The sequence below is a fragment of the Symsagittifera roscoffensis genome, chromosome 3 (assembly GCF_963678635.1).
Source record: "Symsagittifera roscoffensis chromosome 3, txSymRosc1.1, whole genome shotgun sequence".
Taxonomy (NCBI): domain Eukaryota; kingdom Metazoa; phylum Xenacoelomorpha; order Acoela; family Convolutidae; genus Symsagittifera; species Symsagittifera roscoffensis.
This window is the reverse complement of record NC_087064.1, coordinates 40,599,662-40,612,873: the sequence shown is the minus strand read 5'-3', so window position 1 is coordinate 40,612,873 and position 13,212 is coordinate 40,599,662. Positions and strand designations below refer to the sequence as shown.

General features: G+C 32.9%; 2 protein-coding genes across 2 annotated transcripts in view; both read left to right on the top strand.

The window, feature by feature from the left end:
- LOC134842828 (uncharacterized) overlaps window positions 1-13,212 on the top strand; it is a 554,076-nt gene that overhangs the window by 153,645 nt on the left and 387,219 nt on the right. The gene's annotated exons all lie outside the window — the stretch shown is intronic.
- The window catches only part of LOC134842830 (LRP2-binding protein-like), a 47,548-nt gene continuing 42,455 nt past the window's right edge, over window positions 8,120-13,212 (top strand). The window contains exons 1-2 of the mRNA XM_063859329.1: window positions 8,120-8,658; window positions 9,039-9,261. Coding sequence (XP_063715399.1) covers window positions 8,431-8,658; window positions 9,039-9,261 — 451 coding nt within the window. The 5' untranslated portion in view covers window positions 8,120-8,430. The remainder of the gene's footprint in view (window positions 8,659-9,038; window positions 9,262-13,212) is intronic.

Here is a 13,212-nt window from a genome sequence, read left to right as displayed (position 1 = left end):
TTCGTATCATTAGAATTCTGATATTATCATTGGTAAAAAATATCGTAAATTAGGTTTGCACAATTATTTTTAATTTCATGTTTACTTTTGTCAAGTATTTAGGATTTGAGCGACTTTTTTTGCTATATCCTTATGGGAGTCTTGAAAGTTATCATTGTGTGACGTAGTTGTCTGAATATTACTGACACAATTTACTTTTAGGTTTTTTGATTATTCTATCCTCATTTTGATTTCTGCCTGTTCTAATTTGTCTACCAATTTGCAGATATCCTGGTTCTTGAATCGGTGATGAAAGCGATGCTCTTTTTTTAATGCTATTTTTCTTAACTGTGGTGTTAAGGTCATCATTAGAAACTAAGTCTTTTCCGTGTTTTTATAATCGTGTGTATTCAGAGAGTATGCTTTTCGTATCAGACTTTTTACTCTTAAAGCGAGTTGTTTTATTGCTTCCATTTGGTAGTTTGCGTTTTTTATTGCATAAAATTCTTTTGTGTTGCTTGTTTCTTTCGGAGTCAAATATTTTTAAAAAATTCTGTAAAGTAATTCCAATCGAATTGATTTTCTATTGGTGAAACTGAAATCTAAATTTGGTGGAGAGGGGTGTTTATAGTTTCTGGGCCTATTTTTAACATTAGGTTAGCTGTGACAGCGCTTAGGTAATCTTCTTCAAAATATTCAGGGTCTGCTCTGTGAAAACCATAAGTGGTTTGTTTGATGTTCTAGATGAGGTATGGAAAGTGGTCATTTGAAGTGATTCTGCTGTAAGTTTTTATTTGAGTAAAGTTTGTGCATTGAATTTTGGTGAGTCCATGTTGTTGTAGATAAAAAGATAATGGAATTTCGTTTCTCATTGAATTGGTTTGGTAACCTTGTGTATTCATGTGGTATTGTGATTGGATGTTATTTTCCGGTTGTACAAAATTTTGTCTTGTAGGGTGTTGCTGTTGAGTTTTTCGTAGTCTTTGTGGTTTCACAAATGTTCAAAAAAGTCTGGTTGAAAAAAATCATCTTGTTGGTCTTTATTATTCCATTGGTATTTCGTTTGGTTAGTTTTATACTGCTGTTAATTTTGATGAAAGTATTCTTCATCTTCTGAATAGTGTGGTTGGTTTCTAAAGAACTGCCAACTAGTTGAGTTATTTTGTTTCATTAGAAAAATGGGTAGTTCTCAGTGCGATCAGTGGGATCTGTAAGATAAAAAACAATTAGATTTGTTTACTACTAGTTGAGTATAGTTATGCTCGTGAGATTCGTTTTGTGTTGTAACAAGTGATTGTGCAATTGGAATGCTAATTGTTAGAATTGGTAAACAAAATTGTAATTTTGGCTCGCAAAGTTGTTTTCTTTTGTATTTTTTTGCTTGTAAAACATTTAAAATTTGACTGTATTTTTTTCTTCTAAATCATCATTGGATTCTTGGATCCTAATATTGTGTTACGTAGTCGGCTGAATGTTATTGACACACTGTATATTTAAAATTTTTTGAATCTTCTTGCTTCATTGTGATTTCTGCCTGTGCTATTTTGTCTACGAGTTTGCGGAAATCTATGTCTGAGTCTCGAGTTGGTGATGAAGGCGATGCTCGCTTTTGATTGCTAATTTTTTTAACTGTGGTGTTAAGGTCGTCGTTAAAACTTAGGTCATTTTCGTTGTTTTGAAATCGTGTGTATTCGGAGGGTATGCTTTTTGTACCAGAATTTCTACTATTACAGCGATTTGTTTAATGGTTTCCAATTGGTAGTCTGCGGTTTTGATTGCACAAAGACTTCTGGTGTTATGTGTTTTATTCGAAGTCAAATTGTTTTGAAGTTTTTTGTGTAGATCATTTCTAATCGGATTTACTATCTTTTGGTGAAACTGAAGTCCAATTTTGGTGAAAAGGTGTATTTATAGGTTTTGCGGCTATATGTAATATAAGAATAGCTGTAACAGCGCCTAGGTAATCTTCTACTGAAAAATCAGGGTCTCTTCTGTGGAAACCATAAGTGGATTGTTTGATGTTACAGATGATCCACCCATGAGGTATGGAATCATTTTTTTCGAAATGATTCTGCAGTATTTGTTATTTAAGTAAAACTTGTGAGTTGATTTTTGGTGAATTCATGTTGTTGTAGATAAAAAGGTAACGGAATTTCACTTCTCATTAAACTGGTTTGCTAACTTTGTGCATTCATGTGGTTTTGTGATTGGATGTTATAATCTGGTTGTACAAAATTTGATCTTGTTGTGTTTTGCTGTTTTGTTTGTCGTAATCTTTGTGGTTTCCTGTAAGGTTCAAAAACGTCTGGTTGAAAAATATCCTCTGGTTAGTCTATTTTTTTCCATTGGTATTTTATTTGGTTAGTTTTATACTGTTGTTGATTTCAATGGAAGTTTTCTACATCTTCTGAATAACGTGGTTGATAAGAACTGTCTATTAGTTGAGTTTTTTTATTTCATTAGAAAAATGGGTAGTTTTCAGTGCAGTCGGTCTGAGCTTTAAGATAGAATTATTAGAATTTTTACTACTTGTTGAGTATAATTATGCTCCTGAGATAAATTTTGGGCTGTAACAAATGTTCGTGCCATTAGAACTCAATTATGATATTATCATTGGTAGGAAAGATCGTAAATTTGGTTTGCAAAATTTTTTCATTTTTATGATTTTTCGGTCAAATATTTAGGATTTGAGCGATTTCTTTCTTCTAAGTCATTATGGGAGTCTTAGATGCTATCATTGTGTGACGTTTTTGTCTGAATAATTTTGACATACTATAATTTTAAGTTTTTTGATTCTTCTAGCTTCATTATGGTTTCTGCTTGTTCTAATTCGTCTATGAGCTTGCGGAAATTTACGTCTGATTCTCGAATTGGTGACGAAAGCGATGCTCTCTTTTTATTGCTATTTTTCTTACCTGTGGTGCTTTTTTATTGAAAAAGTGGGTAGTTTTCAGTGCGACCTGTCTTTCTGATTTTTCTGATTTACTGAGATTTTTTCTTATCAGTAAAACTTACAGATATAAAGATTAGATTTTTTGCTACTTTTAGATTATAATTATGCTCCTGAGATTCGTTTTGTGTTGTAATAAATGTTCGTGCATTTGGAATGCTTTGTATCTATTATTGGTGAAAAAAATCGTGAATATGTTTTGCAAAAGTGTTTTCATTTTTCTGTTTTTGTTTGTTAAATCGACGTTTTCTAGTTGATGGTCTAAGCCTTTCCAATCCAAAAATTAATATTTTGGAGCAACTGATATTTTAACTGCGGATTGCAATGTTTTTAGTGGAAACGGTGTGTTTTTTTTTATATCCTAGGATATACATCCTAGGATAACGGGGAGTCGTAATCCTAGGATGTATAGGCGAGATAGCTATTTGTGTTGTTGCGGGTATTGTTTCAACAATTTTTTTGTTTACAAAATGTGATAGCAGTTGGCTATCTTGTTGTTCCAGATTCCTAATTCCGTTTATTTTTTCTGGAGTTTTAATGAAGGTCGAAAAAAATTGTTAATGAATGTCCTATCAATAAAACTTGTTTAGTAAATTAGAGGTGTAGTGTCGGTTGTTAATGGGGTTACTTTCAAATAAGCTTTAAATAGGATATGACTTCTTTTGCTGCGCTGGAGATATCATTTGGTGTTTTAAAAAACGTGATACTATTCTGGGTCACATACAAAATCTGTTTCTTCTGCTATCATTGTTTAGTCGTCACTTTGTGGTCTAAAGTTTTTTCATGCTTGTGAAATTAGGTCCAGATTACGTTAAAAGTAATCTGTTATAAGCCATGCTAGGTTTCTTTGTAGATCAAAGTCAATTAATTGTAATTTTTTGAGGTCAGTGAGTGTTTCATGCTTTGAGCTAGAAATCGTGAAAAGAGTTTAACTTCTCAACCTACTATTGCAGGTCGAAATACTTTATAGTGGAGGTACCTAAAATGTTTCATTTGCCCCAACATTGAAAGGTGAAAAACGATTGATGTGAAAACATTTGTGAAGATTGATTTTGCTTTTTTGTGGTTTTCAATGTTTGAATTTTTCTGATGTTTTAACAGGAAATGTCATCTGTTTGTATTCGCCGTGGTGGTTGGTTTGATGAATATGGCGGTAAAATTTCGATAGTGAATAGCCATAGTATGAAACTATATTACTGACACCTGTAGGTAGTGATCTTGTTCTGGTCTTCGGATATTTTTCTCGGAATTTGGATTTACATGGGCTTTTTTCTTTTTATAACAACATTATGATTAAGTTGTGACAAAATAGTACTTGCCCTCTAATTTTTTGGTTCAATGACGAAGGAAACAAAAGTGTCATCGTCAATCTGGCAGTCGTTCTGGATCATATATTGTGCCATATTACGGTAACTGTGTAATTTTCAATGTGTCTTTTTAGTTGATTCCAAATGTATAAACTTGCCGGTTTGCGAATACATGATTTTTTTTTTATTCTGTGATTGTCTTTATTAGATGATGCTGTTTTGGCTTCTATTTGGTAAAAATGTCTTTGATTGTCTACCATTTTTTTTTCTTTGTCGTCTAGTAAGTGTCGAAGACATTCGTTTTGTTGTTGAGTCATTTTTCGAAACTTAGTTTTTTGTTTGCTTTTGTTTGAAACTGTTGCCATATTTTTTTACGAAATGTCTCCTACTTTTTGTCTGTGTGGTGAAACTACGAGATCGTATCTGACATCTTTAATCAAACAATTGTGTAGCATTTTTGTTTGTTTGTTTCTCAAAATATCTCTCGACATGAGTGTTAGAATGATTGATGCAAATTCTGGGTGTCGGTTTTATATCTTAACCTGTTAGTTTTACAATTTTTCCTGAGGTAATTTTAATCTTCGAAGTAGATTGTCAAGAATAGACGGCTTGGGGAAAAAGTATTTTCGTTCGTTCGGAGGATTTCATACTGCTCACGAGTGTAATTTTATTTATATCTGAGTAAAACTTAATCTGACCCAGTTGGGGTTTGATTTGAGATCAAGGATTGGAGAATGGTAAATCAACCCACAAGTTTCAGGTATATTTAGAACAGAAATAGATCATTTGATCCAATTTTAATTCTTACTAGTTCTAAGATTTGTTGTAAGCCTGAGTCAATTAATAGGTAGGGCGCAAGCGGAGAATGAGTAACCGAATTTCTTCGCCTATTAGCCTGATTGAAATGGTTAATTTTTGGAAATTGTCAGTTTTAGCTAAGTCATATATTAGAGTTGGAAAGTGAATCGACGCTTGGGATCATAAGACACTGTTTTTAAAAGGTGTGAATGAAAAACCTAAAATCAACTAAAGATCCTTCTCTGTAATAAAAACCTTCTCATTTGCTCTTTTATTGTTCAAGGAAAGCTTAGAAGCTGATCTATTGAACCTGAGAAACTGTGGTTTATAGGTTTTAAAGCTTGTAAAAAAAATGAGCTCGCTCTCATAAATTGTATTTTACATGCTACCTTATTTCTAGTAATGAGCCAATATCGCCCTGGTGATTGATTTTTTCATCGTCTCATTCATCCTTTGATATAATAAAATGATCATTGGTGCAAAATTAAAAACGGTAAAAAGTAAAGAAATCAAAATCGACTCTTCCTGAAAAAATTTTTTTCAAGACAACTGTCTTTTCAAGCAACAAAACGCTAGCCGTAGGCCGTGTACAATCAGTACTCCTTATAGGTAGATTTTGTTTTACACATGTTCAGCCAATTTTGTGCATTTATCAGACAATGCGCACTTCAGTTTATACGAAAATGTAGGTAAAAAACATACCAGGTGTAGTTTCGAGACCGTATCTTGCACCTTTAATCAAACACAAACATTTATGGACAACTATTGTTTGTTTGTTTCCCAAACTATCTCTTGATATTAGTGTTAAAATGATTGATGCAAATTCCAGGTGTCGGTTTTATATCTTAACCTGTTAGTTTTACGATATTTCGTGAGGTAATTTTAATCTTCGAAGTAGATTGTCAAGAATAGACGGCTTGCGGAAAGAGTCTTTTCTTTCGTTAGAATGGTTTCATACTGCTCTGGAGTGTGAGTTTGTTTACATCTGAGTAAAAATTATTCTGACCCAGTTGGGGTTTGATTAAGGTAAAATTAAAAGAAAAATAGATCGTTTGAAACAATTTTAGTTCTTACTAGTTCAAAGAATTGTTGTAAGCCTGTGTCAAATAAGAGATGGGTCTCAAGTGAAGAATGAGTTACTGAAGTTCTTCACCGTTTAGCCTTAATGATATGGTCAATTTTTGGAAAATTGTCAGTTATACCTGGGTCGTATATTAGAGTTGGAAAGTGAATCGACGTTTGAGATCGTTAGACACTAGTTTCAAAAGGTGGGAAACAAAAACAAATTACTGATCGATAAATGATTGAGTGTTAGTTTTTTTATAAATTTACAATTATGACTAAAACTTTAAAACTATTAAAACTTTAAAACGTTAAAAATTTAAATACCAAGGTTAGCTTGATGATCTTGGTTTGATTAAAAAAACTTTGGGTTTAAGTTAAGGATACGGAAGACTTAATGATTTGGTTAAGGGTTAGGGTTTTAATTTAAAAAACATTGTTGTTCTAAAAAAAATTTAGCTTTGGGTGTTATAGGTGATGAAAAACAAGAACAGGAAAAGTCCTCAAGAAGCAAGAAAGTTTTTGTATAATATTTTAAGTTTTACCATAAATACTTGCCTGGCTAATTGTTTGTATTTGTTTTTGATTCAATAAATATGAAAATTCGAAAAATTTTACAAAATTACAGATGTGAAAGTTTTGAGGTAGATGGTAGGTTTGTAGTCGAATGGGTATTTATATAATCAATAACTATACATCATAGTGGGATATAGTAATTGGAAAAAATCTTACTGCTCTGTTTATCGCAATTCAAATTATTGAGTGAAAAAGTGCTGCACAAATAACTTTGTCGCAGAAAAATCGTTGTTGTCTGTTTTTTGTTTCATGATGAAGGGACTCGGTTTTTCGTCCTGGTTGTGATCTGGTGTCAACTTAAGTTTATGTTTGAATCGATTACACTTATTGAGGCGTGGAAATAAGCTAATGTTATTATTGATTTGGTTTATTATCTTGTTGAGCGTTTCTTGATCTAATTTATCTACTCCAATTTGTTTTTGCTTAATCTAGAATAGTAGAGACTCGGTTGAAACTCTTTCTGTCGCACCAAATGAGTTTAAATCCTGGTTGGCTTTCTCATAGAGTAATTTCGGAAAAGGTAAGCCGTCTGTTCGTCTTGCTATCTTTTTTTTCGGTCGGATAGGTTCATGCAACTTCTTAGTCTAATACCAATCCAAATCTTATGTATAATTTTTCTAGTAGCATTAGATCTAGTATAAATTGGTATTTTTGCGAGGCTTAGACTCAAAAAAGAGCAACTATTTGCAAAGTTAAATTTATTCTTTTATGGCTGAAACTATAAAAAGTTTCAGCTTACTATCTACTGTAAGTTTCGGTCATGGTCGTGATTGGTTTGTTCTTAGTGTTTTACAGAGGTAATTATCAAGAATATAGTTAAATATATTGAAAATTTGTTTTGAACTGGTTACACTATGTAACCAGCGGCACCGAATTTTTCCGATCGAATATATAAGTTTTTTCTAACTGATTCCGAATTTAAAACAAGCGCAAATAATAACTATCTTGAGAAAAAGTGTTATGTGGATAAGCATATTTTTTCTGTGATGGACCAAAATCTGTTCTTTATCCCAGAAATTTATAATCAACTTAAGATCCTTCTCTGTAATAAAACCCTTCTCATTTGCTCTTTTATTGTTCAAGGAAAGCTTAGAAGCTGATCTATTGAACCTGAGAAACTGTGGTTTATAGGTTTTAAAGCTTGTAAAAAATTGTGCTCGCTCTCAAAAATTGTATTTTACATGCTCCCTTATTTCTAGTAATGAGCCAATATCGCCCTGGTTGTTGTTTTTTTTCTTCGTCTCATTCCTCGCTTGATATAATAAAATGATCATTGATGCAAAATAGAAAACGCTAAAATGTACAGAAATCAAAAACGATTCTTCCTGAAAAAGAACATATTCAAGACAGGTGGTAAGAAAAAAAGAAGACTGTCTTTTCAAGCAACAGAGCGCTAGCCATTGGCCGTATACAATCATAGTACTTCATATAGGTAGATTTTGTTTTGCACATGTTCAATCAATTTTGTGCATTTATCAGACAATGCGCACTTCAGTTTATACCAGAGTGTACGTAAAAAACAAATCATTGAATGCGCAAAAACAAAATAAAAAAAAACATCATCGATATACAAAATCGCACTTTTTTGTCCATATACCTGAATTGTAAAGTTAAAGCCTTTGATTCAGTCATTTGATTTCGGAAGTGTTGCTTAATATAACAAGGTTCTACTTCACTGCCAAAGGAGGATTATCATATTGGGCCAAGGAATCCATTTAGACGTCTCTGAGAGGAAATTTGAGACATTTCTGCAATATAATGGAGTTTAATTACTCAGTCATGGAGCAGAGTCTCAAACCGGAGCCCCTTCCCAGAGAGAACAGCATAGTTGACCTGTTGGTGGATGAGGGTCATCTGGAGTTGAACCCCAAGCTGGTGAAGAGCGAGGCTGCCCTGATTGAGCAGGCAGAGAGTCTGCTGAAGGTCTTGGCCGAGAAAGGAGATGAGCTGGCGCCATTTAGACTGGGGCAGTTGTTCTACGAAGAGGCTAGTATTTTTTCTGATTTTAAATTGAAACGGAACAATGTCGTTAGTTAAGGTTGACCAACAACCATTTTCAATTTACCAGCTCTTTTGTAAGCGAATCACTCGTCGCTTTCATTTCGTTTTCACAATCTCTAAGGCGCTTCCTACAATTCTTCATCTTAAACCATATTTCAGAAATTTTGCCCAGGTTTTTTTCTGCACATACCTAGACTTAAATAAACTTGTCTAATAGCGCCTAGTAGATAGCATAAGGTTGTTGGTCTCTGATTGTATACATTAGTAGCAATTGACCTTTCGGATAGTTAAGGGTTCAAACTCCTAGAGGGGGCACCGGTTCGTTATAAGCTCAAAATGTATAATGTTAATTAACTATAATGTAGCGCCTGTACGACTCAGCCTTTGTGGAGTTCAACAGACTGAGAGAAAAAGATGCGCAGGCCAAGTACCAGCTGGCCGTGATGTACTACGATGGGATGGGAGTGAGCGAGAGAAATCAGGGACTGGCACTGAAACTGATGAAGGAAGTGGCATGTTCCAAGGACACCAGGGCCGCACATTTAGTCCACTCTGCTTGCTTTAACATCGCAATGGCATTTATGCAAGGTCACGCCACTGAATGGAAAAAGTTTAAAATAAGTATTAATTTTATCCTTTTATATTTCCCACTGTAAAATATTAATGAATAATCCATCATGGTCCATGATTAAAACTTACGATAAACTGTAAAGCTGAAACTACTCTCAGTTTCAGTCAGAGAATTAAAAATAAAATTGAAATAAGTTGCTTTCTTCTCTCCTCTAACCTCGCAAAAAACCAGTATATCTCCAGATCGATTGAGACTAGGAAAAAAGGATATAAGAGTAAGACTAGGATTGGTATTAGACTGAGGAAGTGTACGAGCCTATCCGACCAGAAAAAGATAGCACAACGAACAGAGTAATGAACAGTCGATATACTCTTATACGAAATTACTCAATGAGAATGCCATCCCGGGCTTAAACTCATCTGGTGCAACCAACTATTCTGGAGCAGAGTTAATAGTATCTTATGTTCATAAAAAACCAAACAAAACAAAGCAAACTGACATTAAAAAAGCTTATTTCCACGTCTCAATCGGTCTAATCAAGCTGAGCTGTTACTAAAAGACGACAATTAATCACAGAAAGACAAAACCCAAAACCTGCATCGCAAAATGAAAACGCAGAGTGCGACGACAAAAATTGAAAGTATTTGTGAAGATCTTCTTAATTTTTTACAAACTGCATTAATTACAGCCGTAAACTTTATTGAATGAGCCGTATAAACTTATTAATATGTGATAAAATATTTAAAACACAATTACCAACCAGAGAAGGACAAAAACTTTAACAACCAAAAAGTTTAAATCTGCAGTAAAATTTATTCAAAAAATTTTTATTCAAATTTTGTAATTTATTAAATAAAAAACACAAAACACAAAAAATTACTAAGAAAAACTAAATTTGTGAGGTTCGCCAAGATTCCTGTTCATCTCGAGAATCATTTATGTTTCTTGTCTTTATTTTGGATCCTTTACCTGGAAAAAACACAAATCTTTAAACACTAACGTAATCAAAACCAAGATCAGCAAGACCTTTCTCGGATATTTAGGTCTTTAACCATTTAAATTCCTAACTTTACTTTTTAAATTTCAAATCATCGAGGCTTCTCCTTGAACTGAAAACTTTAAACCGTCGAGTTTGATTAATTCAACCAGGTCAACAAGGATTCTCTTTGGATCTTTAACTTCTAAATTTTTATTTTTTTTGTTCTTAGATACTTGGATCATCAAGGCTTTCCTTGTTTCAATTTTCAACTCAACCTATCTCTTTAGTTCAGTGTTTAACGACCTAGAACGGCGAATAACTTAAACCCTTCTAAACGACCGAGGACTATATGACAGTTTTTCCTTCAAAAACTAACAATTAAAAATTAAGCTAACCCGTGAAGAACTTTGGTTACTCATACCTCACTTGAACCCTACCTTTTATTTGAACAAGGCTTAAAATAGCCCGTGGAAATAGTAAGTTCAAAATAGTCTTTAATGACCCACTCGCGCTCTAGTTAAACCTGAACATTGTGGGTTGATTTACTTTTCTCCAACACTAGACCTCACATTGATCCCAGTATCATTAAGATTAAGCATACTTAATTGTACAAAACGCTATATACATTTCAGTGCAGTACAAAAGCATTCTATTGAATCGACATAACTTATGGACAATTCGTCTTGCCTATAGATTACGACCCGAGGAATTAGATTAAGATTCACAAAAAGAGTAAAAACTTACAGTTTACGAACTAACAATTAACCGCTGAATTGTGCAACAATCAATCACCCTAACTTTTAGGTCAACACCCAGTTTAGCAAAAAAAGTAAAAGACCTATATTTCTCATCATGAATAAAAATAGAATTTTTTCATAACCTCATAACACATTTATTTCAAAGAAATAAGAGTCCAAGCAAAGAAGCGTTACCAGTTGTAAAAAAAAACTACAAATAAATGACCATTAATCAACAATTTTGTGCAAAACGTTTTCATAATATTGAATTTTTACAATTGAAGTTGACCAACTAGATCAATACAATCAAATACCGTATAAGGAACACAGAGGAAAAAGACTAAAAGTTTTGAAAAGTTTTAAAAGAACATGTTAAAAACATAAGCACCAAAACTCTATATAACTTAAATGAAAAATGACCTTTTTATCACCACCATAAACATCACGATATACAGCAAACGAAACTGAATTCTTTTTATGTTCAATAATGCTAGACATAGTTGGCGAAAAACTTGTAAAGTGGAAATATCATTCATAGTAAAAGTAAACCTCAAAAAATTATTAGCATGCTTTTTATCGACTAATTTCAACATAACATAGTCCTCATAGCATATTCAAGAGAACAATTTTATACAACCTGTGACGAGACGCAACCCTGGAAAAAGAAACAAAGTGTTTTTGAACCCTGAATGGTATCACGAAAAGTTCATAAATGTCCCGAATGATATTTCTATCTCACAATCCAATTATTTCTGTCAATGAAGTTTTTACGAAAGTTATTTCATTAATAACAGATAAAACACCATTAATAACAACCCATTATTTCAAAAAATTACAGGCAACCTTAGTTTGATTTCATCATTCAAGCATATACAAGAAAAATTAGACAGAACAACAACGCCAAAACAACAAGTTTATCAAACACCATCACACTTTCCAAACGAAGAAATCATTCACACAATGACAATGTTAACACAACAAAGTATCTCATCAAAACATTCAAAACACTCAAAACATGAAAAACACACCCTTCCCACAAACCCAATTACAATCCACAGCTAAACCAACTCCCTTTGTTAAATGCTCATCAAACCGACCGATAACTAAAAAGCGAACTTTTAACAGGACACACCGAAAATGGAACCACTTTGCAATCTATAATTATGCTTTTTTTAAAAAACAAATAATAACCTAATAACGAACTCAGTTCAAACACGGTACTCAAAATCTCTTGATCAGACTTATTATCAACAAAAACCTAAAAGTAGAAGCTCACAATCAGTCAGTTCACTTGATTAAAAGAACACATTAGAAGATCAATCTACAAACTACCCAATTTATTAACAAAACCAAACCATTCGAAGTAATTAAAGGACAATTCGATAGAGAATAAAAAAATCACTTCTTAGGAGAGTAAGATTTTCTTACAAAAATCAATAACAACCACATAGATCTGATAAAAAAAATTACCAATAGTGTAATAAAATTGAACCGAATGATTTTTTTGCACCATAAATTTACCCACCAAAAAATGATTAACAAAAACTAAGATTTCAAGGAAATACAAATTTACATCACAATGAAAAAGAATTTTTACACCACCAAGCCATTATATAAAAATACAACACCCAATATGTACTCAAAGCTACCAACTTGAAATAACGAAAAATGAAATTACACTACCATGTTACTAACCCCAACATGAAATTAGCACAAATCAACTTAAAAATTTCACTGAAATACCTTTTACAGAAACATCAGTTCAAATGACGCTGAATCGATATCTTATAGAAGATCGACAAAAACATCAACTGAACACCTCATGATTCTCACAGGAACAGACCATGAACACTCGGTCGAAGATTATTTTAACGCTGTTATAGCAAACCTATTTTCAATTTTATGGCCAGAACCGATAGACACACCATTTTATCACAGTCGGATTTTTAGACGCACATCAATAATGCAGACCACACTCGATGGCGCAGTTCAAAAAAGGTGTTCATTTTTACCAATAGAAATAAAATCAAATCGAAAAGGTTTATTCAAAAAGTTGCAAAATCATAATCGATTCAAAAACAAACAAGCAACATCAAGGAACTTTATGTAGTAAAGTCCATAGAATGAAAAGGCTCGAAGGAGAACGTCAAAGGAAAACGGTCACTTACAAAATCGTGTTATGGATTTTACTACATAAAGTTCCTTGATGTTGCTTGTTTCTTTTTGAATCGAATTTTTTTTTGTACGTTTTT